The sequence below is a fragment of the Temnothorax curvispinosus genome, unplaced genomic scaffold (genome assembly GCF_003070985.1).
Source record: "Temnothorax curvispinosus isolate PA1 unplaced genomic scaffold, ASM307098v1 QBEX01009517.1, whole genome shotgun sequence".
NCBI classification, from domain to species: Eukaryota; Metazoa; Arthropoda; class Insecta; order Hymenoptera; family Formicidae; genus Temnothorax; species Temnothorax curvispinosus.
Window position 1 is genome coordinate 365,569 of NW_020219297.1, and position 27,905 is coordinate 393,473.

Genomic DNA, 27,905 nt, shown 5'->3' on the forward strand with positions numbered 1-27,905 from the left:
TCGATCGACGCATCGAGATGGGGGCGATGGGGCTTCGCGCAATAATTTGTAAAATAGCCGACTATCGAAACGATTAGGTGGTGTTATCAGGTCGCTGAGGCGAGAGAAGTTTCGTACAACGAATGATAGCGCCGTGATATCGGAAACGGGGAAGCTTATACGTAGCATACATTCGAAATACGTGCCACAATTGAGCTGACATTCAGGATAAGCTCCGATAAAGAGACCGGGTCTCCACGAGTGCGGGTTTGCGGATGCTGGGGTCGTCCGGTCCAGATTTCGATCCAAAACAATTTCAAAACAGAAGCTCGGGACTCGCCTTGGCTCGTCCACAGTATAGTCAGACATACTGTTATGCGCATGCTAATTCGTTACGATTAAATATCATTTTGTCTCTTGGATTAAATTATTCTAATATCTGATCTAGAGTTGTCCTTTAAACAGCATCATTATGCTATGAGAGATTAGATAAGATCAAGTCAAGTTTTTACAAAGCTCTTTATTTCCAACACGACAGTTGCTATCCGTCTGATGAATATTTCATAATTTCTCCTAAACTTGTATTAACGTTATATTAAGTCAATATAATATGTTGAGAAACTCTGAATATTAAACCGATCTAGTTGACGACTCGAGACGAGATATTATTTGGTTGAACTAGTCTAATTCCTTTAACCCCGTTAAACTAGCTATTATACCTATAGATATATATCGATTCGTGGAATCTCGACTGCAGGCTGTTTGGAAGAAAAACCTAAGCGTGACCTATTTCAGCGTAAAAGTTCATCAGTAGACATAAATGAAAGATACTTGGCACATTAACTCGTTAAATTTATGGACTTGTAGATAAGATAATTGGCACGCCTGTCGAATGATAAATGCTGTGGGATACATCCATGCATATCTGGTTGCTGTTAGCAGCTTTCTGTCCTCCTACTAGATGGCTATAGTGTCTTCTTCGACGCGCAAAGCTGTATAAGATTTTAAAAACATAATTTGCTATTTGTAGATTCGAGAGCCAAAAAGTTCTCATGCCAAAAAGCCGCATGAGATAACAATAACCCGCAGGGGTGGTTGATCCGCACAGTCATTTGGGTTTAGCGAACCCACAGACCCGAGCTTAGCACATTGTGGACACATACATTTACATGTCATACACATCACATATACACAAACATATACCGCGTTTTTATAAATGATAGTGCACAGTATATTAATTAAAGAAATACAAAAACAATAGATGAACTAACATTAAAAGAAAGAGAATAATTTCTAGAGAATAATTTCTTAAAAATTAAATATATAGAAGAAAAATAAAAACTGGAATTCTATAATTATTTCTAGTTTTATATTTTTTATGTTTCAGTTTTTTTAATGAGTTCTGCAACTTTTGTAAAGGTTATTCCAAATGCAGATATCTTAAGTATAATATTTTTCATATTATACATAGCTGTATCAAAATATAATAATAAATGTACAATGTAGGAAAATGCAAGGATAAAATGGGAAATGAAATAAGACGTTTTGGCATGATATTCAGTTGTATTATATAATTACGAATGAAAATGACAAATTACGCACAATGAGAAATATATAGAGAACGCAATATTGTAAAGCCTAGAACTATACGCTAGCTGCGTACCGCAGGGGGAGCGACGAAAGCGCTATCTGGGCGGCACAATTCTACAACTTTTGGGTCTTTTCGCCCTAGATACGTACCGCAGCGGGGGTAGAGGGGGCGATGAAAGCGCTATCTGGGCGGCACAATTCTACAACTTTTGGGTCTTTTCGTCGCTCCCTGAGGTACGCAGCTAGCGTATAATAGTCTCAGATCACGCTGTTTCATTACGTTAAAAGATATGTTGTCCTCGTGAATTAGATTATATGAATTGTGAGAATTACAGTTTCGTCAATCACTGTCGAAAAATCCTACAAATTGAGCGTCGCGTCATGAGCGGTGTAACGATATTAAATGAGACAATTATCGTGCAAATAATCAATTCCAATTAGATAGAAAAGATTGGTGGAATTAAGTTGAAAATATTTTGCACCACTATTAACTTACACGAGAATAATTATAGTACAAAATATGAATTTGCAAAAGTATTTGCAAAAAATTTATCTTTTGCGTTCTTCCGAATCTAAAAAAATTTGTCATGCATCTAATAAATCGAATTACACTAACTTGAACTACATCGCAATACATATTAGTATAAATTAAACTTGTTTTAGTTATATTCGAATTGAATCAAATTAACTCGAATCCAAAAATAATTAATTCATTAAATAATGCCTAGTTAATCAAATGACGGTCAAATGAAAACGATTGTCGACCGCAAAATGTACTTAACGTGTCAAACTTGTCCGTAAATTTCTGGCGAACAAAGTCATTGTCATGCACGAAATCATTAATAATCGCGACACTCGTGTGTGCAGAGAAGAAGTTTCATTGATACTGATATGACGGAGTTGATATCAGCAGTGAAACTACAAGAGATATGGCTGATTACAAAATGTCAGGATTATTATACTATTCTTTTCTATACTTACAGAATGGCCGCATCATCTACGAAACTCTCGCCCAATATTACGCGGGCGTATATCAATTCCTTATTTTCTTTATGCGCTTCCTATCTATCCATTAACACATTTCAATAGATAATTTTCTTGTAAGAAAGTTTAATAAACCGCATGTACACTCGAGTCGTCTTATCGGAACGATCGAACAAATAGTAATTACTATCGAGCGCTTTATCAGTACTACAGCTCTACATTTTTTATCAACGTAACAAAAGAAGCGATATTTACAAAATTCCTGGATATTCTTTATCGGTTTATCTAACAATAAGTATATCATTCCTGAAAATCGCGCTCGCGGTCCGAGCTAGTCTAGTCTGCGAGATCCGACTGAAACCATGACGATCGCTTGCGGTGGGATCATAATCGTCGGCGACAGCTCCCGCGACACTCAAACCCAACAGACGCTGACAGACTCGGTGGTGGTGGTTTGTGGCGTACCACCGAAGCTCGCTCGATGCTGCTTAAAGAGTGCCTGGATCTCCGCCGGCGTGGAGGACCACCGTCGGTGCCTGGTCTTGTCCAGAGGCACTTCCGGCAGACCTACCTCGGTGTGACAGCCCTTGATCGGCGTGACCGGTAGGGCTGCCGAAGCAGGCAGACCTACCTCCTGGAACGAGCTGATCGAGAAGAATCCACTTTCGCCCTCGGCGCTGCTCACCGGGCTGCTGGCCGGCTTTACTTTAGATTTGCCAATTAGTCCTGTAGACTCCTTTTTCTCTAATCGCTTCGCGGCCCTGGTGAGCGTCGAGATCGGTGTGCCGTTGGACGTGGCTCCGCTCGATGACGCGGTGAACGCGACAAGGTCCTCCTCCTCGGTCGTTTTACTGCTACTGGAGTTCCAGGAGGCAGTGTCGGGCGACCTTCTCACGCTCGGTGTGAAGTTTTGCAGATTTCGGGTAAACTCGGTGACGGACGTTTTGACGAGACTTGGCGATCTGCTGTCGCTTTGCTGTCCACTGATCGATTCGTTTCCACGACTGCTGCTGGAACATCCGGAATAGGCGGCGGCTTCTTGCAAGGTTGTCGAATTGGCGAAGTTACCGGTCGATAAGGAAAAAGACGCGTCATGATGACGATGATGGTCCACCGTAGGGGAAGGAGAGGATCCGTTTTCCTCGACCGGCGTCATTCTCGTCAAATCGGGCTCTCGCATCGATAGCAAGGATTCGACGGTTCGCAGTAACCTGTAAAAACATTTCGCAGATCTATCATATTGATTTTTCTTAATAATGCTAATAATAACAAAGATAATAATTAGTATTAATAGTAACAAGTTAATAATTCGACTTGTGAGCAATACGGTTTTCTGAAATCTTTCGCACGCACCTAAACGCCTCCTGAGATAGTTTCTCCGGCGGTATCTCGTCCGGGTTTAATTCCGTTTGCTTGGGTTCGCGATAGACGACGTTATCAGGCACGTCGTTCGTCTTGAGATCCGTCGGTGACTTGATATGTGGCGATGTGCAGTGCACCGGATCGTTTCTTCGCAGAACCGACCAGGTGAACTCACGGAAGCAGGTAGCATTCGGCGATCCAATCTGAGTGACCGATTTGGCGCGTGTGAACGGCGAAGATGTCGACGACGAGGGCGACGGCGTAGCGGTTCCGCGACTCGGCGACGGGTCCGCGTGCACTACCGTGTGCACGCTACGGCTACGCGGCACACGTCTCTTATCCTTGGGATTTTCCTTGGCGTGCAGGATCTCCAGGCTCCTGTGAGCCCGGCCCAAGAAATGAGCGACCTGTTCCATCGTAGAACGATACATTTGCCTGTTCGATTCGACCTGCGAACAAACCAAGCGAACGCTAATTCTCGATCCCTCTGCCGCTTCATTGCATAAATTTATATCCTATCCTTTACGTGAAAAAATATGCGAGAATACCAATAATACTATTAATAAAGAAATAATCTAATTTGTAAGCAGATAAATCGATAAACGATATCGATCTACAAGAAAGAGAAAAAATGAAAGGAAAAAAGTATAAGCAATAACATGGATCTTCATGAATTATTAATAGTTTATTTTCAGAATCTCTTACGCGCGCGATATAATCGATGGAGCTTTAGCTTCCTTTCAAAGAGTATTAAACTTTCTGACACGTTCCATAAAGAATTCTAGCGAGAAAATATAAAATACAAGTATCCCAAGATATCGCATACAAATCATAACTTTTTTTATTATATAAAAATTAATTATAACTATATTTCAATCAAGAAGATAGATTATATTCGAAATACTTTTCCTAAAACTCGAGATACTATATCAAAGCAAAATGTTAATAGCGATCGAAAGATGGATCGTACAGTGCACGCATGTAAGTTTCATTCATAAAATGATAATGGACGAATAGAAAAACTCGGATCGACGAAAATCGCATGGATCATCAAAGAGGAAAAGTAGTCGATCGCGTATGCCGACCGGTTGTTACGTGACGCGATATCGAGTAACCGGAGCGAGGTAAACCGGTTGGCCACGTTATCGGGCGCTTCTGCTTCTGCAGATCTTCAGCTATCGCGTGATTACGAACCTGTTTGACCTGCCATTGGAGCGTGTCGACTCGCGCTTGAAGAAAGACGTTTTGCAGGAAGGCGCTCTGCAGCCTCCGGTTTTCCTTCTTCAACGACTGGCATTGCTGCAACGAGAAAATAAAACTACGTTACTTACATATCCTCGGATCGTACTCTGTCGGATATTTTAGATTTTAGATTACGATTGATGTAATGTTGCCGTCATGACTAGGTTTAAGGAGAGAAATCATGGAGTTTACATAATTAATTAAAAGATAAAAGAGACATTTTTAGATATGGGAAATTCGCAGGATATTTTTCTTCGAGCGGGAATATTTTTCTGGAGAGATTTCTCCAGACGGCATGCTATTCTCCATCAAACACACGCGTCGCCTGTATAGCCGCGAATTCGCCATGGTTTTCCGCGCGGACTTTCTTCCGACAATACCTTTCCTTCCGACGTCTTCTTTTTCATCTTGCACCGCGTGCAGTCGTAACTAGATTCGAACTCATGGAGTCCGCGAGCGGACTTTATGGATCCATTGACGCTGCCTCGCCGCGCATTCCACCTTGCTTTACTGGCAAAAACTCATGTTTCTACCCTAGTAACGATCTGCTTGGAGAGTGTAGGTAGAGCGATGAAAGAGACGGAACATAACGTGCGTATATTTGCGAGAAAGAAAGAGAGAACGAAAGGAGAGAAAGAGACGAAAGACGCGGACAAGTTGCGGGCTTAATAGTCGGTACTTCTTCGAAATCACGATTCTAACCATCAGGGTGCTCCGGTGTGAGACTCGGCGTGCACGGAATAGCGGTCCATGTGTGTCGCGAGAAATGAGACGGATGAAAGAGATACGAAAAAGAAGAGACGCAAAAAGCGCGAGCGTCGATAGCTTTCCGCAATTAATCACAGGACGCCGCTGGCGTGAACGTATTATTACGAATTTTACGCTATTCCGCTAATTGCGAAGAGTACTTATGTCGATTAATAACACGTCCGACGATATAATAGCGCCGTTTTTAAAAAATGCTCTCCGTTAAACGAGCTATGTAATGGGGTCTTCGAGGTAATCCGCGCGCATCGGTTAATTAATTAAACGCAATCGTAATCAGCATAGGCCTACAAACCTCCTTCTACTGACAACACACACACATACTTTCCTGTTTTTATCAATATATTCAATAACGTCGTGAGATTTTCTATACCTTCATACCTTTTCTGTACATACTTTAGTCACCTTTTTAGGCTTCAAATTATCAAGTAGATTTGGAAAGTTTAAAACAATTTATCAAGTTTAAACAATGTGTGACTATTATAGCGAAGAAAATGATGACGAAACGAAAAAACCGACGATCATTAACGCCGAGCGATTTATTATCTGCGCCGCAATAATTATTATGCTATCTTAACAAACTGAATATTCTCTATCTTGACGTGGAATATTGTACCGAATAACGTTGTCGGTTTTCCAGGAGAATGCGAAGCGACGGCGAACGGGCGGGGAGATGGTCCATAAATCAGAGCCGCACCGAGAAAAGGTCACGGAGGAAGTCGGAGAGAATCGGCACGGATTTAACGAGGTACGCTTCACTTTCCATGTTTTCCACGGGAGCGTCTAAACGACTAACGAAATTATATATCTCGAGTCTCGCGACGCCGCGAAAAAGTTTGGTATTAATTCTCATCAGACGCTATCGTTTTATTCGCGCGTTCCTGTTTCCCTTCCACGCTTAATCGATCGGCTCGATACCGTGCGGCAGCTGTTGGCCGCTCGCAATACCGATATACCGTCCGATAGCATCCAGCGGATCTATCGATTCCGCATCTCTCAAAGAATTTAATGAAACACCTTCGACCAAAGTCGAATAAGACGAAGGCAATTTTCTATCTAATTTCGATAGCCATCGCCGGCAGCGTGGCTAAGTACCGGAGTAGGATCGTTGTAGTTATTAACGGACGGCCATGGTCGTCCTTCGAGGATAGCTCGTTACAAAGATCAACCTTTTTTTATTACGTCCCGAAGTAGAATGCTCGCTTTTGCAATTCACAATACCGCTAAAACGTTTCGTAGCATTTAGCATTGTCGCGATACTTTCAATTAATTAATATTTAACGAGGAAATTAGATCTCGAAAATTTTACAAGGAGAAGCTACAATGAATAGATCTCAATGCGGTTCTCACTTTCATCGAAGTTTCCTGTCGCGAGAGAGAGAAGATGGAACGATAGAACGCGCGCTACTATACTACGCGCCGCGTGCGTAAAAACAAACTTTCGTACGAGATTGCACGCGGCATCGCTGAACGACTAGAAACGAAGAAATACTGAATAATTCAGGCAGTGACCGTAGCGAGTGACGTCACGATAGTATTCAGCCGGTGGACTGTTCAGGCTGAGCGACCATGCGTAACCCCATCCGCTCGGCCGCCGCGCCGCTGCCGCCGTCGCCGCCGATGAAAATTTCAACTTTCCGTAAATATACCCTCACACACTCGACGGAAAAATGGAGGAAATACCAGCGAAGAAAAAGATTCAGTCTAATTCGCGCGCGCGTTATGAAATCGCGAGACTTTATCCGACTGAGGTGCTGCGCACCTCAATCGTGCCGCGATTTTCGCAAATCGAATTACCTCTCGACGAACGAATTACTTTTTACGCCGAGTCTATCCCCGTGTCCGTTACACTTGTGCCATAATGCGTGCCTTAGTTACAACATTCAGCCCCTGTAAAAGAGTCGTGACACGATCGTGACGTATCCTCGCCGCGAAAATCTGATCCAGACGCGATTCTCGTGGACGTGTACGGCTCTTTCGACATCTTTCATCCTGGCCTCGTTATCATCCGGAGGCCATCGCCGGATATCGCGCAATACATACCGTCTTTTTCCCGCTATTGTATGGAAATGCTAGGAAGAGGTCTTTCTCGCCGTGTCCCTCGCGGAGCCGATCTGTTCGCAGTTACAAAGGATGAACGGAATAGAAATCGAAATACGACTGTTATTAGGGACGACATCGGGCCCGCCATTGTTCCGATATTCGCACCGTTCTCTAAATGGTTCAACGTCAATGTCAGCTGTATGTCGTGCTCGATTGAAAACTTTGGCATTCAAGATCTTATCTATTTTACGCATCCGTTCTCTTTTACTTCTATCTTTCGTCGTCTGATGAAGGTTCGAAAATATTTAGTTATCTTAATTGAACAGAGAAATATGTATAAATATTTATTATACGCAGAAGGAAAATTTGTAATTAGGACAAGGAAAAAGTATTACCTTATCGCAATGGAAGACAAGGATTTTCTTATAGAAAACATACTTTTAATCAATTCTTTTATGGGAAAGAATTTACATTGACTTTTCCACAACTGAAAAAAATATTTAATTAATATTTCTTCACATGTCTTGCCTTCTTCAACTTCATTTATTAGAATCAATAATTAGATTTTAATTAAGATGGATGGGATCGCGCGCATTCCTCCGGTCCTGCCCTCGCGTTCGGATGAAAGGATGCTCGAATTGCATCGCTCCTTTCACTTGTTCCCGCGAAACGTCTTTGCGACCCACGCGCGAAACAAGACCGGCGCTCGCCTCACGCAAATCGAAATTTCTTTCGCTCATTCGAAAAATTAATCTAGCTTGTCCGACGCGTGAGAACTGCGCTTGTAAGTAATACGGGCGCGCTTAGTGGTCCGCTCGTCATTAGGAGTTAACGTCAAGTTTCACCTCACGTGGGAGATTTTCACACAAGAGAGGATATACGATATATACACAGAAAGCGATGCGGAATATTTATCGCGCGCGCGTTGGCGTAGATATTCGTTTCTGATTGCACAAAGATTAATCTGTAATATATACGGCGCGCACGCGGGGAAGCGGCTGCCTACTATATTTCTCGCATTTATTTTATACACATATATATAGGAAGAAAAATCCCCTGGGAAGCTATTCATGCCCCGCGTTTATAGTGTTCATACACGTATCGCACGGCCGAGCAGACGCTCTGACGAGTCCAGCGATTTTTTTCGCCTTTCTTATATTCTGCCTTGTATTCTATCCTTGAATGCTGGCATTTGCCGATGCGCGTGGGAAGAAGTTGATGAAGTTCCGCAACCGATAGACGTACTTGTTACACGTATAAGATCAGGTAAAAGGGAAGGTCCTGCGGGCGCGCGCGAGTACGACGTTAGTGCCTTCGCGGATTAATTCTTCATTTCGTGCAGCCGTTATTGGAATCAGAGTGAAATTGCACGAGCACCTCGTAAATCCGTATCCCCCTTCCCTCCCTTCGTCTGCGATAGGCGTGGAATGTATCGTCCGCACTGTTCGCATTCGCTATCGAGCGTTACGCTCCGAAAGGAGCTTAATTCTTTGTGTCGACTTGTGAGAAAGCTCTGCCCCAGCATCTCTCGAGAGTCTCGAGAGATGCAACGGCGAGTCCTGGGGAGAGCGGGAAAAAGAAAAAGAGAAAGAAAGAAAGAAATCCTTCGAGATTAACTCGAGTGCGCACGCGGACTCGTTCATGCGATAGTAAATATTCCAGCTTACGACCTGTTCTTGGCAACGCGGCGGATACGTGTAAGACTACAGCCGCGCATCGGCATTCGACGATTTGCCTTTAACGATCTATCTCGATCCACTTAATCCATTCATTTTGCGGAGCCCCTCTCGGTGGAGAGGCTTATAGACACTGCCTCGCGTTCATATACTCCGCCGCCGGGAAGAGAATCGTGTACACTCGCGAGAGAGCATTACTCTTACATTTAATAACGTTGTTGATTCTTACTGAAGGCGGGATTAAATCATACGTGCGTTATTTATAATTCAGCCGGCAGAATTTATTGGTAACTTAATTAAACGTGACATTACACGTCGCTGTTATGATCGAGAGATATCATACTGTGATAGTCGTGGAACTAGTGTCTATAGCAGTCAACAAAATATCGTAATATAGAAAGACATTACTTAGCTTGTAATTTTCATTAAAACGGAGGTATTTACGTGCGCAATAATTTCGAAAAAACAGTAAAAACTGCAAAACTGTATATATCTATGCGAATTGACGTAGACGTATTTTCCCCCCCGAACGGAAAGAAAAAACGGGAGAGAATAAGACGAGACTAATGAGAAAAAGCTTCGGTACCGTACGAAACGGTTTCTAGCCAACATTGAGAACGAGTTCGCGACGAGCCGGCAGTCGTTAACCCGCGATGACCTCGAGGTAGAAAAGTATGAATGAGGATTTACGAATAATCATAGATCGTGTGCGAGATAAAGATTTCTCAGAGACAATCGCGAATAGAAATGTTTCGCCCGCGATCTGAGGAACGCTATAAATAGTACACGTGACGTTCATGACATGTTCGGCTGATAACAATATAATATATGTGTATATATCGCGATAGAGCGTAAATCAACATGAAATCCGATAAATAACGCATACAAGTCTCAGAACGCTTGATCAAGTAAATATCCGGTATCAGTTTAATAAAATTATTGATATGTACTCACAGTCGAGATAAACTTTTACATTTCCGCGAATTAAGATAATACTTAAAACGCTGAGAACTCCAGTTAGTATATCTTCGCTAGCATCAAGAAAATGGAAAGTATATTTTATGAATATGATGAGAAAGTAAATTGTAAAATTAAATGAAATTGTGTTTGTGAAAAGTAGATTCTGTATGTCGCGCAAACGCTTCTGACAAACGTTCCCCGCTTTTTTCTCGCGCGTTCGGCTTTCGCCGTGAGAGCTCCTGGCTACGACACAAATCGCTTTTCTATTGTCTAAATTAATGATTATTTTCACCTGAAGGTCGACATCCGCCACGTAATTACGACCCGCCTGGATCTCTCATTATCCCCCAGAAAGGGTTATTGTCAAGTGGCGAAGCGGTATATAATTGAACCATCTATTTTACTTTATAATAGCTTCCGTTCAAGTAACTAGGTGAATAAGTCTTCAAAGACTATTAATTATCTTTGATCGTCTGTACGATATGCAAACTGTTCGAGAATCGATAATCCTATTATCTTCAAAGCCCGTTTCTTTCATTGAAACAATGAAAGCGTGCGAAGAAGCACGGTACGTACCTGCTGATAACAAGTGTTTGAACATTAGATGCAACATTGTCTTTCGGTTTCCTTTTTATAAACGTTCTCTATTAAAATTTTCGAAAATAAAACAGAAAATTGACGTGCAATAAAACGAATTTTTGTTTTAGTGAGAAAAATTACGTTAAAAAAATATATTTATAAAAGACGACATAATTTAGCATTTCTTCGATGAAGCAAAATTAAAACGGTAATGCACTGTGTGTGTGTGAGACAGAGAAAGCTTCTTTTGTATTTTAATTAGAACAATTGATGAATCAGAGAATTAAACTCTGAATCTATGATCTGCATCATCACTATCGAGAACAAGCATATTAAGATCGTAGCGACGAAACGATGATAGAGCCGCGAAAACGGAACGCGAGAGGAAATAGGAGAAGGGGAGTAAGAAAAAAGAGGGTGGAGGAGACGGGGGGCGGCTGTTGGCATTCCAACAAGATGAGAGGCGATTCCTCCCAGCGAAACATCGTCTGCGAGTTAGGCTTCTCCATCCGTTCAGCTGGAATGCACTAAAAATAGATCGAGTCTGGGCGCCATTTTGCAGCCGACAGTTTTGCCGGCGTTTTCGCCCTCCGTCTCCGCTGAGAGAGAATCCTCTGGCAGGTTTATCAACTTTGGAGAAACCGCGTATTAAACACCGCAATCTGTATACAGTTACCGCGCGTAGCTCGTCCTAATTACATGGGACTTCGAGGTCCTTATATACGATAATCACGATTCTATATACGGTATTCACCTCGTGTCATCATATCTTAAGTGTACGTAACGCGGAACGCGCCGAATTCTGAAATTTATGCTGCCCTACGCGCCTGAGAATTACATCTTCGCGTACAATGCGATTCCCTCGCACAATGCTTTGTAGCGCCGGCGCTACGCGTTGCATACAAATCGCCGTTTAGTGACTCACGGCGTCTCCGTGAATCTCCTCCGAAGCGACTAACGGCGTCGCCTTCGCCGGGGTTATTATCCCTTCTATTTCTCCGATGGAGCAGCAGCTGCATATGAAGCGTGACGGCGCGATTAGTGCCGCATATTTTCTAAATGCAATTTTCACTTCTACACGGTATAACGACTCTGTAAAAAAATAGGTGAATTAGAATCAATTATAATTGGAATTTACCCGTAGTTAGAAATTCCTGCCTGCGTATATTTTTCAATATAGGATTAATTATTATTTCCGGGGGAAGGAGGAATTCGAACCCTATACGTAAAGTAATTCAATCTCTGCATGCGTACGCGTTCTGATAATTAACATTTTTTGTGCTCATTAATTTAACGACAGCTAGAATGTATCTCTGCATATTTTTTACGTAAGATACGACGAAGTATGTTCCCTGCACACGTTGCAAACGTGTAGTGGTGGCGATATAACGCATTATATGGCGCACGTCGCGTGCATTCGAAGTGCACACGCGCGTGTCATAACGCGGATCCGAAAATAAGCCGCCGGCTTTTACGAATAGTTCATACCATCGCCATTCATGAGTCCGCGGCGGCGACGGCGACGGCAGCTTGTACGCACGAGAGCAGCGCGAAGAGAGCACCAAAAAGTGCCGGTGGCATTAAGCGAGTTTGCAAGGGGAGACGCGGAGACGCGGAGACGCGTTGGTCACGCCTCGCGGATGCGGCATCTGCCGCAAAGACAGGAAAGAGACGGAAAAATAAAAATGCGACGGCTCTCCGGATTCGGCCGCAGCCGCGGTTCTTAGTTCTTCGGCAAATTAAAAAGCAAATGCAAATAGCGCTGTGATATCTGGAGCGTGAAACAAGAGGGACAAATCACCGTCGTTATCTATGCCTCTCGGAAAGGAGGATTAAATTCTATTCGGCAGTTTAAATCGCAATCTCCGTAATTCGTGAAATACTCTTGCGTAATGAATAATACACCGTGGAGCAGCGGGGCGCGACGAGCCGCGTCGTTCCTTCGGTAATTTCGCAAATTTCAAAAATTCGTATCGATTCGTGATTCGCGGATCCTTGACGTCCATCGTGTCACCGGAAAACGATCGATTGATCTTCCACCTGAGTGGCAGATCCAGATGACTCATCTCGATCGTCGCGTCGCCGCGGGATCATTGCGCGGATGTACACACGCTAATCAGAGCGTGCGATTAGAGAGACTGCGCTCTACACAATTGCAGCGTTGTGCGGCACGGTCTTCTTTCTTTCGGGCCGGATCTCAAAGCGTGCATTCGCTACCGGAACTCTCCTACGCGCACACCGGTCGAATTATTCTTACGACGTTGTAGCGCGTTGCAGTCGCGCAACGATTCTCTTACAGGTTTACTGAAATTACCTACCGAAAAAATTGATTTCTTAAGCTAGCACACAAGTCCCTGCACGCTTGAAGTTTGAGAAGCCTGCATGTGTACGTTCAAACCCGCAATATTATTCTTTAATATTTAGCACTTTGACTATTTCTTGTTTGCAAAGAAAACGCGGCGTCGAATAAACGTGTAATTATTACAGACAGCTAGAGCCATTTTAATTTGCTGCGTTCAAAATTAGTTAGATCATTAATAACTGACGCGATCTAACCAATTTCGAATGCAGTAGATTAAAATTGCTCTATCGATCATCTTTATTCGAATTTATAATGTAGCTGCTTGAGTAAACTTCCGGCCATGGAATGAGCACACTGGTACCCGCATTAAATTTTCCGGGCCACCGAAAAGCTTGTCTCAGACTACATTTAGAACCTAACCCGTATCTATCTGGGTCAGGAAGTCGAAGAACTCCTCACGCTTGTGTCATCCATCTAGATGTGTTCAACGGCTTCCTCTGTCGTTACCAGCGGGATAAAATCTCATGTATAATTCGTTGTGACGTAATCTTCTTTGGACATAAACGCGGTACCGTGAAGATTTTCATCAATAAACAAACTTCCCTACGTGCCGTTTCGATAAACATACGTTAATGCAGTTAATTATTTAAGTTTCTTAACTCTGAGTTATTATAATACATTTTCTTTCTTTCTCTTCCTCTCTAAAATATAGTTCTATATATAACATCGATAAAGAAACAAGGATTTTGTTGATGTACGCTATTCTAAATTCTAACGCAATCGTTTTAAAATCTATTTTCTAATTCTGTCTTTCCAAAAGAAAAACGGAGATTTGTTTTTATCTCACAATCAGTTAAACTCCTGTTAAACCCTAGTTGATTCGTATCTTTATGACCGTGACGTTGATCATGTAGAACGGAACTAGAATAGAATGAAATATATATTCTTTGAACATTTATTTCACATAAAAAATCAAAGGTTTACGAAATCGACCTCAGCAGAGAGAACGGCGCGCCTATATCTTATATTTAACGATACACGCAGATTCCGTTCACACACACGCACACTACATGCATGTGCACGTGTTTTACTCGCACCTGCGGCATGACGGATACTGCAGACGCTTCGTCAAAAGACGAGAACACTATCTCTACGTTTTGCATCGTCGAGATTCAACGCCGGTTTGCCGCGTCGTGAGATCAGATTCTTACCTTCGATATGCAGGATCACGACTGTTGGACCGTGATCCCGCACGTGTGACATTACATACCGGGTATCTCGCGTACGTATCAGATGTATCATGTATATGCCAAGGATCTGTTCTACATACAAGACTTCTTCCCAGAAAAAAAATTAGTTTTCAATTAGTTTTCATTTTCAAATAAAGCTTTTTCGGTAAAAATCGAGCGATATGCAGACGTGTATCCCTTACCGCTTTTCTCCGTGCGTCGCGTCGGTCGTTTAGTTCGTGAGAGCAGAAAGCGCGCAAAGGTCGAAAGGCAATTGCTCATGTATGCGGGTTATGTGTGTGTGTATATCCATAATCGCTAAATTCGGTGTCCACGAAAGCGTCAAGCCGTTTACGTGAAGACAAGACTTGCACCGAGAAACCGGCGCGCCGACGGCAGCGACCGTCCAAATAATCGGAGGCACTCTCCTTGATCCGATTCCCAACAACATCCCGTACAAGACCTTCTGCATTCGTATTTGCATGCGCTCTTACTTTCACGAGGCGACTCGGTCGCCCGGTCGTAACTACGTTCGTCTGTTTATTGGAAATAAATGGGCATTTATTTCCATTTATTGCTACGTGGATTACGTAAGCGTTTAAAGGAGATAAAATGTTTGACAAAAAAAGTGACTCATAAGTTTAAACTGTTAACGAACTTTCCCAATATAATTCGACGTTTTGCTATAATTAAAAAAAGATAATTGAAGTACCAGTTTATATGCCGAAATATTTTTTTTATTTATAATTCTATCAATTTTTGGCAGATTAAAATGCTATTGTACATACAAACGTAACATGTTAACGTAACCCGTAAAAAGGTCACGCAATCTACTCGGTTTACCCTTGTTACTCGTTTAATTATCGATTGCACAATTCGATGAACCCCGCGTTACGAGACACGTCAGATTATATTTCATGATGGTCCGCGCGATGACTCAGGTAGAAAATCAGACAACACGCAGAAAGACAGAGAGAAGCAAGCTCGTGCATAGGCTCGCATATCGAATCGCTGAGGAAGAGGGCGTACGTTAAACAGACCTTAATTGACGCACGGCGTGCGCTTAATTAAGGGATATGCGGCACGCGATGATAATTGCGACGAACTGTGTCAATACCTAGCCGCCGACACGTGGTTCAGGGGGTGGCGTGCGTTCGATAAATTAATGAAGACAATTATTAGATTAACGACATCCCGTCCGGCAGTCGCGCCGATGTGCAATTAGGATGCTCGACCGAATACGACCCTTATTCTCGCCGACGCGACGCGGCGCACGCTAGTTAATAAACCGAGTCGACAAAAACAAATAGAACTGACGATTTTTTAGAGGTTAAAATTAATTTCGCAAAACACGCAGAAGCACAATAAAACAGAAAAAAATTGCCCCTCGTATCACACGCGATTTATAATTTGAAAATTGTCCTATTACATCTAAATATAATAAGTATATATAATAAATATCACAGTATCTAATATAAATATAATAAATATGAATATTAAATTTATTATATGTATCTAAAAATTACTTGTAATTAATTTTGAAATTTGAATTTTCTTAACCCTCCGTCACCACCGTTATTTTTACTACTTTCATTACCCCCCTGGGTCCAGCCTGCCGGATCCTGGCGTCCTTTGGCGAGTGAGTTCTCACTACTAACAACTTTTTTAGAGAGGGGAGCCAGACCTCGCCCTCTCTTTATTTCGGAGATATTTGATGAGCTCAAAATTTCGCTTGTGCCCAAAAAGATCCAGGGGAGTGACGGAGGGTTAAAATAATTATCTAAAATTGAATTAAAAAATTAAGGTTTATTGTCGTTCGGGATTATTTCGAAAAATCGCCTGTATCTTGAAACATGTATGATTGAAAGACAGTCTTCATAGTTTTGTCAAGGACAAATCTATTTCAAACTAATCGTGGAATCCACGTACTAAAGGAAATACGAGACTCGTGTATCATCGTGCGTGTTTCCATGTTTCCAAACTCGAGCGAGTACGGCAGAATTCCACGACGGATAAATCCCAGCGATATCGCGAATGTGGTTTTAGAGTCATAAAGCGCCCTGAAATCCACAGAATCGATGGAGCAAACGGAAAGCGCGATAAAGAGGCGTAGTTATTCCGACGGTATGCCAAATATGCTAACTGGAGGATAAAGGGAGCAAAAAGGGGATCGAATCTCTCGTCGTGACGAGAGACTTTCGACGATGAAGAACATAGAGGAAGGAGACGTGGAAGACCGCGCTCAAGGCCGTGTTACAGACGGAAATAGATTGCTCTTTTACAACTTTTTTGCGATGCGTGTCTTCTCTTTGTGTGGATATTGCTCGTCGAGTAAATGGAATCGCGGAATGTTTATGGGAAAGACCGGCGTATAACGACTCGAATTAAAAGCCGTCGCTACTTTTACCGTCATTCGTATTACATGTGCATTTATACTGCAATTATTGCAATCTTTAAAAATAATTCTCAGTATAGAGTTATAATTTTATTGTATCGACTGTCTCTGCCATTCGGATTTAATTGCTGGTCGCGCATGAAAGTGAAAGATTACTGCCATTGTTGCAGTGGGACTCGCAATGAATTGCCAGTTTCCAGACATCTTTATAGGCCCATCAATGCTAATAGCACTGTAATTGAATAGAAAAGGATCCCCTCTATTATGAAGTTTTCGTTTTTTTTTAATAAATATTTTAATATGCAATTCTTTACGGCTGGCTTCCTGTTAAATCGCGTTACGCGGACTAAAGAATATCTATCTATATATATAATGTATATTATAATTTGAAATATATATACATTCAAATTTATTCGAATATAATAACGATACCTGTTTATGCGGCACGTGTTACATAATTATATTTAAACATAGACTTCCATTAATTTTTCATCAAATTTTTATAAATATTCTTTCATTAAGTTAGTAAGTAGTGTAACTAAACGCGAATAAAAGTGACGGTCATTCACAATTATTCGTCTTGAAGTTTCGCCTGCAGAACTCCGTTGCAGATGGGGTTTTCAACGGAATTCGCAACGAATGCCGGAAGCGTTTGATTAGCAGTTTGCTCATTATCGACCAGATTATGAGATAAGCGCCGGCGACGGCGGACAGGAGAGGTCGCCTACTTGTCCAGTACTGTGGAATAATAATCGTCCCCCGTGAGGACGCGCGACGGCAGAATTATTATATGCACAACGACGATGAGAAACGCGGCTCTACGAGCCGGCTTATTACAAAACGCGCCGTTACGTGCGTATATACGCAGAATTATAGGTGAGTTCGCGCGCGACTGTCCGGTCCGTTGCAATGTTGCATTGCGCTCGCACTGCCTCGCACACGTCGGCTTTCACTCGGACACATTCGAAACAGTTGCTGGGAAAATTCTCTCGCGTGATGCCCCTGACCGGAGCCTCTCTCGATCATTCTTATCATTCGCCGTCGCGATATCCTTTTTTGTCGCAACGAAATCTTATAACACCCGGCTTGAAGAAGCAATAGGAAATAATAAATAGACAGAGAGAGAGAGAGAGAGCAGAACTTTGAGAGACAGAACGACGTGATTTATTTGCGAGGAATTTTGAGTCTCTGATAATTTATAGTCCATGAGGATGTCTGGATTAACTACCTAGGTAATTTTACGGCTTGCGTTTATTTTGACAACTATTAGAGTTCAACAACACGAGATGAGCACCTCTTCCCGCCTCCCTATCCGCACGAAAAACTTCGGCGACGGTAGCACTCATTAGTCTCAGAATATTAGTAATGATGAGTTCACGGTTGCCGGCTTTCGCAAGCGGACATCTCTCTGCTGCATCGGGAAGTCACTTATATATATGTTTATCTGAACGCGCGAGGTCACGCGGCAATTAGGCACACTGACCATCGGTTATGGCAATTGATCTTGATGGCCATGAAGAATCCGCGGGCGCTCGTAAAAATTAAGGAATCTGGTGACTCATGCCGTTTTTACCTTCATTTCTTGTCCGGGGTGCCTGAATCGCCGTCTCTCGCGCGAGAAAGCTGACTTATTTGGCGAACGTGGAGAACGATTCGATTCAATCGTCTGATCTTGATCGACCGATTCGTGGCAGTTGTCTTTTTATTGGCTGTAAAGCGGCTATAATTTGAACACGCTCCGTTCTATATTCCGATAGTTGAACGATAGGTCAGAAATTTTCAACCAGAGTCGTATGAATTTTTCGTGAGGGACTGCATATTACATTTTATATTATATTCTCGTATTTGAATAATAAAGTTTTAGCATAAAAAAGAGCGTGGAAAATAAAAATTCACAAGGGCGAGATTGATGAAATTAGCATTATTTATGAATTTGTATTTGTATTATAATTATGCTCAACTACTTCTTGATTTTTTAATTATTTCCTTGAGGTTCAGAGGACATAGTAAAGAAAAAAAAATGCGAATGCAGCAGAGAGTCATTGCAGATGTGTCATGTGGCATAATTATGGTGATGCAAATTGAATGTCAACGTAACGTTATATATCATGACTTCCTTGACAGTCATGATGGTTGGCATTTAAAGATTCTTCCCCTCATTATCGCGCCGGCCCGCGGCCGCTCGTTATTGCGAAAACAAAGAAAGTAGTACGAGTCACGAAGAAGAGCCGCGTTTCGATCCTTGAAATAGGAAATAGGAAAACAAATTGAACGAGCAGGCAACCCTTAGGCACATACGATATCTCATCTGATAATCGAGAACCAGCTGCATGGCTGTTGACTTTTTGACCCAAATGTAGGATATAGATAATGTTTCCGTGTTTTCTTTATTTTAAGATATCTGTTAATACATTAATTTATATATTTGACTTTTATATTATAGATCAATATTAAGGCAGAAATATGAAAAGTAATAAAAATAAAAAAAATATAATAAAATAATAAAAGTATAGAGGAATATATGAATATATATATTTCAAATTTGACACGATTGCATAAATATAGATTCCAATTAACTTCTGAAAAAATCAGAAACATGCAATGTCTCACATTTTGTGTCTATTTCATGTTCCTATTTTCCTCTGTTATAAATGGATATGTACTATAAAATATAAATTAACATTACACTACGCGATAAATTCGTATGATCTTCATACATATATATATAGTGCGCAATGCTCGTAAACGTTGCCAACAAAAGAGACAAAGAGATGGGGCTGTCGGAATGTACGCACGCAGGAATGTACGCGGTTAATGCATGTTGTACGTGCTCGGGAAGGTGCGTATTTCGTGGATAGAGGCAACCGGAAGAGGCTGAGGGCACCCGAGTGGAACGCGGCCCGACGGTGCAGAGAGTAATGACACTGTGGTGTAAGTAATCGTCAAATAAGGGCCTTCCTAAGCAGTACGTATGGACGTAGTTAATAAATTGGCTAATGTAGCATTATATCTATCATTTTAGTTATATATACATATATATACATATATACATATATATATAAAACTAAAATTATATATATATGTATGTGTATATACATAATAATTTATCTATAAGGCCTTTATTAGATTCAGATTTAAAATTTATTCGAAAAAGAAATCACTCATTTTACTCCCATCCTGTGTGAATCCATCAATTAAAAAACAGCAGTTTGTGTTAACTTGACTGGAAACAATGGATTAACCAGGCATCGACTCGATTGTTGATTTAACGGCAGCTCATTTTTCAAATGAACGAAGAGAGAACTAGAGAAACGCTCACTATGATCTACGGACTAGATTGCGCGGATCATTGGACTATACTTTATGACCGCGTAATGTACAATCTAGTCGAAAGTGACGTAACGTCAAATCGCTTTGTCCATGTAACTAATCCCTCGCAAATTCTGAGAATGGACCGGTGTATCTATCATATTCACATAATATTTTACGATGCCAAAAATGCCTAATATCACGCGCTAATATAGGAAGAATTAATATATAATACATATGTATATGTGTGAGTTGTGTGACCAGACCATTCTAGGAATTTAATTTGCATATTTAGATCAAATAAATATTCACGTAGCAACCTTCAAAGACACGCGTCGCAGACGATTTCTTACTGCTCATTTCTATCTTCGACAGACATATTCTGCGAAAGCAAACTCTCTCATTAATCTATTTTACATAAATAGACGTACACGGATGCAATTTCTTTCAGGCATATATAAAATGAATATTCATTAGACGTCCTCGTTACGGCAAATCTCGGTCTTTCGACCCTTATCTAGATCGACGAATGTGCTAACAATGAAGAACGAAACGGTCTTTAAAGGATGTTCTCACTAAATATATTTACACGTTGATAAGTCTGTTTGATTTTCTCATCAGCCGTGTTGCTTATCGCGTACACATCGTAACACATGTTGTGTACACATTAACCAGACTAATATCGGAAAACTATAACAGCCTTAATTTGTGCCGAGTAATTTTCCTCCTCTTACACCATCGACATTGCGCGTACAGCTTTTCTACAGGAAAATGTGAGCTCTACCATCTTTTACTCTCGACAAAAAATTAATTCTTGTACAGCTATTTATCAGACATGCGTTTGAAAAAGCTTCCTATCTAGTAGAAGGTACGATATTGATCATCCATCTAATAATATCGCTGCTCTAATTCGCCCCTAGCGCGTACAATGAATTATCGTTTAATGAGAGTTTATGAGTTTACGCGAGAGTCAAGATATGTACTCCATATCTCCATATCAAATGTTTAACGAGTCGTTAAAAAGACCCCTATGTATTAATGACGCTATAATTTTAAACAGCACGATCGATATCGCCCAATCCTCAAACAACACAAAGACAAAAAGAGTGTAAAACCTATAAAAATCTTTCTCTGAAGAATATAAAACGGCAAATGATCTTCCCGAGTTTTCGCGCCGAACCATTGTTTTACATATATCTTCCGGACCACTCAACGAAAACATTTTCGTTGGCCCATCTGACGATAACTCGCTCTCGCGTACCAATTCAAAATACATCGGCGGTATAGGTACTTGAGAACTGCGGCCACTTATCACCGCGTCCCTCTTCGCCAAATGTATGAATTTCACGTGGATCTTTATTATTATTACTACGGAATGCAATCATACGCGGCTATGGCGAACGGAAGAGCGTGCACGGTGCACAACTGTACAGGCAGAGGGAGGAGAAGGAAGAAGAGGAGGCAAGCCCGCGCCCGGGTCCGCCGCGCTGGATGCTGCATTCCCGAGAGTGCACTAATGCATGGACTGGGTTATGTAAATAGCCACGATACGGCGAACAACGCGCCGGGTTAAGCGCCCGCTTGCCGTCTCCGTAATATCGAATAACGGTGCTTCGCGGTGCGGCACGACCGCGGAAAGTGTAACTCCTCCGCGCGATACTGTTCTCCTCCGCCTTCTCTTTCTCCCTGTCACGAAATCCGACAGTAATAGCGAATGTCACGATGCGACATGAATGGAACGTGGTATTTTCATCGCGATGCCGATGACACGCGGAATTTCTAGGGCCGTCAGGTAATAGTGATTAAATTTGCGAAGCGTCATGGCGTAGAGTTATGTGCTGACTTCGAGGATGTCGATGCAGCATAAAATAGAATATCTATTATGAAATGAACGAGGAGCGGTCGCGATAAAGTGACTTAAATCCGATATTTTGATAAAAACGATCTTTTAGAAAGATTTTTTTAAATAGAAATGAATTGTTCAAGGCTCTAAATTAAGTAGTATGCATCAGATGGTGCGTCTATCACTTTTTATATTTGGAATATAGATGCATTGTGATTTGCGAATATTTATGTTAAATCCATTTCTAACTCCGTTATATTTCCGTTTCGTATCTTTACACTCGTGTTCGATCACTTGTTACATGTGATGTCAATATTTCGTCATGTGATCATCACGTTCCATTAGCTTCTTCTTCGCCGTTCCTAGAACGTCACACGAGAAGCGGTTTGACGCTATAAATGAAATAACACCTCGAGGTCTGTCGGGCAGATTAATCTCTTCCTTTCTTACGAACTTCGCGCCCCGCTCGCACGAATCCACTTCGCGTCGTAAACATTGTATATCTCTGAGGAGCGCGAGTTAAACAGATATCGTTTAGAAGTTTCTTCGAAACTGTGTAGCTTCGTTCCTTCTCAGAGCGGAGCTATGTAAAAATAGCGGCACCATTTTAGAACTCAAGCAAAAAGAAACTAATTGCGCTATTTTTCTGTCAAGATTGTCATGCTGTGTTTAGTTTACTTAACATATTTTACCCACAAGCTTTTACTTTTAGTAACACAACAATATTTATATCCCTAAATTATTAACTTTCGATGCGACTTAAATAGTTTCAATATATACAGCTTAAAAAAATATAATAAACCTTTCTTATATTTTTATTCTTTATTATTAGGTAATTAAATCTATAATTATTTTATACGTTCATTTTTCCTAAAAATTAAAGTGTTTCATATTTCATTAAAAAATCAAATGTTTTACAAATGGATCAAGTTCGATCTATTTCATGTAGTTCGTATTATATTATTACAATAGCTAAAGAGCTCGCAAAATGGAGCAATGTATACTTTTTATATTTGCGAAGAAAATAAAATATAGGGAAAGTTAAACGCCAAGCTCGATTTAACGATATTACACAACGATGCAAAGATGGATGGCATAACGTGCGAACACGGAAGAGCAGGAAGCTATAAAAAGAAGTGTTCTCTTTTATAATCGCGGCGATGTAGCTGGAACCATCGAGACGGATATTGAAAAAAAAAAGTTGATCAAAGGAATCGTACGAAGGTTAACGGTTGCCTTGAAATTGCCAACGAGGCGAGAGAATGCGCGTGCAATTTGCCTTTTTATTAGTCGTGTGCAAAATGCGTCGGGGCAGACAACTTCGTTTCGGGTTAAAAGACGAGAAATCGCGTGATTAATTCTCACGCGAGCAACGGGATTCGTTTCGTTACTGCCGTAGCTCCAATTTACTCGGCTAATTAATCGGCGTTCCCTAATTACCGTCGACCTGCAAAAATTCCGAGCCCTCTTTCACTCGAGCGACAAAGCTGAAGAAAAAATATAATTTGCGTCTCGAGTGTTAATAGAAAATGATAGCGATAAGTTTCGAATTTCAAGATAAAAGTAAATTCGAGAAAAGAAGCACATCGAGGGAGAAGGTTTTTTTTTTACAAAAGAGTTGCGTTGTTATATCCTTTGTTACAAACCGGTTACCGCGACGCGCGATTTCGCAATCGACAGGAAGGGCTCTTCCGGCCCTTACGAACCTTTCTCGGTCTCGATCGTATCTTATCCGCGTGACTCGTAAAACGTGCGAAACCGTCGGCAAGGATCAGGAAGGAAATCACGGGTGCGTGTCGCGCCATGATGTATACCTTACGCAGGTGTGCAAATGGAAGCAACAACGAAGTATCCTTAAACGCACTTCTCGAGCGTAGGCAAATAACTCGTTCTTAGACATGCGACCGCTTAATCGCGTTGCCCGCGGTGATAAAAATTTCGAGGATGTGCGGCGGCGCAGGGGTGGAATTCAATCGCCTGCAACAAGGACGCGCGCCACTTTAAGCTGCAATCGCGATTTTATGTTCCGTAACGAATCTTCACACTAGCGTTTCTGAGAAATCAATTTTACCTTGCTCTCTCCGTCTGGCGCTCTCTACGTATCACATGATAGGACCACGGTTATCTTACGCAAACAAAGGAGGCTCACTGCAAACGAAGGGATTATCATTTAACGTGACTCTTTCACACGCGGCAGGTTATTGCCATGACGCGGAGAGGGGGATGATAATTTTCTTGTACCGACCACCGACGTGTCATGGTATGGGATCGAAAAAGCAGGATGGTGACATCACGCGCGAACCCGCTCCGTCCGTTTGTCCGGTCACTGGCGTGGTCGGACAAACGTGCCACGGTGCACAAACACACGCGCGTGCATTCGGATAGGTCCCTACAAAGGCCTACACGCGGCGTCCCTCGGACTGATAATAATTACGGGAGGGGCTGAAGCGGACTTCCGCTCGACATATACTCGATCTGTGGCGAACGGCTGTCGGGAACGAAACCACCTACGGATATTTCAGGAACGACGCGACTTCGACGATTTTCCGTCGACATTTACAGCTTTTGCGGGTGGAAAATTAAGTGGCTAAATCAACACGTGCTTAACCCACAACTGCGGATGGCTCGGGGCCAATCTAACAATTCTCTTGTTTAAATAAGATAACAAAGTTGTTCTCAACACCTGTGACACTCAATCGCTCGAGGTATCTGTCATTTATCTTCTATTATTTTTGTTATTCATTGCTGATGAATGATCAACAATTATAAATATTTCAGGAATAAATGCTTTACAAATTAATTTAAGGATCTCAGTAGTTTAGGTCTTAAGTGAATTCGATTATTGATAACAGAGTCATACTATTTACAGATAACAAATTATAATTATAATATTTACTTGTATTTTATTGGTTAGAATTTCGTGCCACGCTACAGTAGTTACTAGACAGTTAGAGTTCACAGTAGGCCCGGAATAGATGGTCCACTCACTGTGTGAATATTCGGTGACCGAATGGTACTCGGGTCGTTGCAATTATTCCAACAATTTCTGATGAGATTCCACTCGTTCCGATATAATATAACGTGCATGGAGCGATGCGGTAGGAAATAGGCATGAAAAAGTATATTACGCGGGATTCCAGTATATTGTGGGATGTAACCTCACGTTGTTTCGAACGATTAGTCACCATCCGTCCGATGGCAAATCGGGGAACGCTTAACAACGAAAATAAAGACAAGCGGAAACGTGGTCTGTTACTTTCGGAATAAATAATCGCGTCGTTCGTACATGAAAGAACTCTTCGTCGTTTCGAGCCGTAAAATGCGCCATGGTCAAAGAGCACCTGGCCCTTTTCTACCGTCACTGAAAGAAGAGAGGAATCGGAGAACAGAGATTCTCAGAACAACGCGAATTTAAACTCATTCAAAATTTAACAAGAACTCATTCTTCGAAGTCGTCAAGTTCTAACTTTTTGAACCAAGAAATAGTGAAAAAAAAAATCTTTTTGTTTTTCTCCATCATAATTTCATCTAATTTAGAGAATTAAATTCAGCTTCCTCTATCGGATTCCAAAGATTACGAGTCGGCATAAAATTGTCTGAAATAATCGATTCAGTTATGAAACAGAAAGTGCACTTTAATTCCTTTGTGCTAAACAACGTATCTTCATGGCATTCCATGGCTTTCGCGCCGCGATCTTGAATCGTTTCGAAACAGTAAAGTGGTACCCATTCAGGATCCTAAATAAGCCGTGTTACATTGACAACGCGTTGAATGAAGATAAAGGGGTACGTTCGTATGTCCGAGTCGGGAAACGTTTGGCGGGGAGATGCGTCGGGGATGAATGTGCAATAATATAAAGCCGACGAGGCATAAATAAACTCACCTTTCGAAGTTTCTCCAATTCATTCGCATCTGCAGCCGGCTGTGCCGCCTGTCAAGAATAGAAAGTATCAAATTATTTGACGGCCGCCGCTTTATATGTAACGCATTAAACGTGCATTTTCAACGAGAGTAACGCGAACGCGCCCCCCTCCTCCTCCGGCTTGGATATCTGTACCCGTAAGCGCGTTGCATCTTTCGACATTTGATCGGCCCGGCACAATAGCAGATATGCACGGTCGGCGTTATCCAGCAGAAATCCCATTTATTGTATTTAAATCGAGTTGCAAAACTCGAAGGTGCGCGCGCGGTCTAACGCTCGAAGGATTTCATTGCGCTTTGCTATACGAATTTCGTAATTAGTCGTAAAGTAGGAACGCACGCGCTCGAGTAACGCAGCTACTATCGCTACTCCCATCGTAATTCAAGCGCGTTATTAAGCTTAGCGATTCCGGAACAAGTAGGAATAGTTTCTCACATCCTTATGGAAGATTAATCCACGAGGAATGTATGAGACATCTGGAAATTGCGGCGTACGCAGATTCCTGAATCAATTTGGAGTAAATTTATCAAAAGGGAAAATTTCTCAATTTAACTGAATTCTCGAAACTCGACCTTCAAACTAAATTAAATTTAATTAAAATATTAAATTATTCGAGTTAAAAAGTTGTGCTTAAAAAAAATGGCATTAAATTCGTATTGAAAAAATTAATTCTAAATTGGGTAAGAGACAGAGAAATTCTTAGATGAAAAGAAATACGTATAATCTTTGTGCGTTCACCTGTAGAATGCGGTGCAACCTCTAGCACATTCCTTTGCGCGAAATTATTTTTGTACGTTCCAGAATCTTTAGTATCGATAGAGAGCGTTTCTTATATCCCTCGTATATATAACAGGATACCGCAACATCATCTCCGGAGTGGATGATATTTCACGTGCGTAGTTACCGTTACCGTAATATTAAGAGAGAATCGCGTTGTGAAAGAAAAGACTGCAAAACAGTACAAAAGGCATTCACCTCCTTCGGCTTCGGTTGCTCCCAGAGAGCGGCGGCGGCTCGCGCCGCGGCGTCGTCGCCGTTCGCCGGCTTGCTGTCCGCGAAATTCACGAGCGAGAAGAAATTGTTGTTCCGCGCGTTGTTGTTCCGATCCTCCTCGTTTTCCCCGACGTTGTCGAGCAGCTCGTAATCCAGAGACTTGCAGTCGCGGCCGCTGCTGATGAAATTTCGCGCGAACGCGCTCTTGAAGAAGCGACCCGGCGAGACCTCGCTGCCGAGGGCGAACTCCACCTTCGGAGTCTCGGTTGTCATCGCGGCTGCCGATGCCGATGCAAAGAAGGAGGAGGAATCCTACGATCGCGAACGCACCGCGGGACGCACTGACAGATGCTGCGAGCCGCGGAATGCCGCTCTACACGCGGACATTCGCGACGCGGATCATCGCCGCACACGAGTCTCTCGGGAGAGAAAACAAAACACAACACGGTGAATTCTCCTCTAGCACCCAACGTCTCAGTCGCGCGGCTTTTAAATCGCCATCCGTCCACCGGGCGGTCGAGCAACCGAAGGAAAATCGCAAACGAGACGCACGGTACGCCGGCGCGTGTTAAACTGAGCGCCAAACTCCACGCGCAGTCCTTTTCTAGTTTCTCCTGCCTCTGTCTGCTGCGAGCGCATGCGATCCAATCGCATGACGGTCCGAGAGGGTCCGCTCGGTATACCGGGTATTGTTCACAAGAAGAGAGAAAAACTGCTGTCTCTTGTGCATT

General features: G+C 42.1%; 1 protein-coding gene across 1 annotated transcript; it reads right to left on the bottom strand.

Annotated features, from left to right (window-relative positions):
* Positions 1 to 1,823: 1,823 nt before the first annotated feature.
* On the bottom strand, positions 1,824 to 27,756 carry LOC112459089. Its single transcript, XM_025023019.1, has 5 exons — positions 27,157 to 27,756; positions 26,143 to 26,190; positions 5,110 to 5,214; positions 3,907 to 4,364; positions 1,824 to 3,764 (listed from the first exon to the last, which is right to left on the bottom strand). Exons 1-5 carry the CDS (start codon positions 27,445 to 27,447, stop codon positions 2,969 to 2,971), a joined length of 1,698 nt encoding a protein of 565 aa, XP_024878787.1. The 5' UTR covers positions 27,448 to 27,756; the 3' UTR covers positions 1,824 to 2,968.
* Between the last annotated feature and the right edge of the window lie 149 nt (positions 27,757 to 27,905).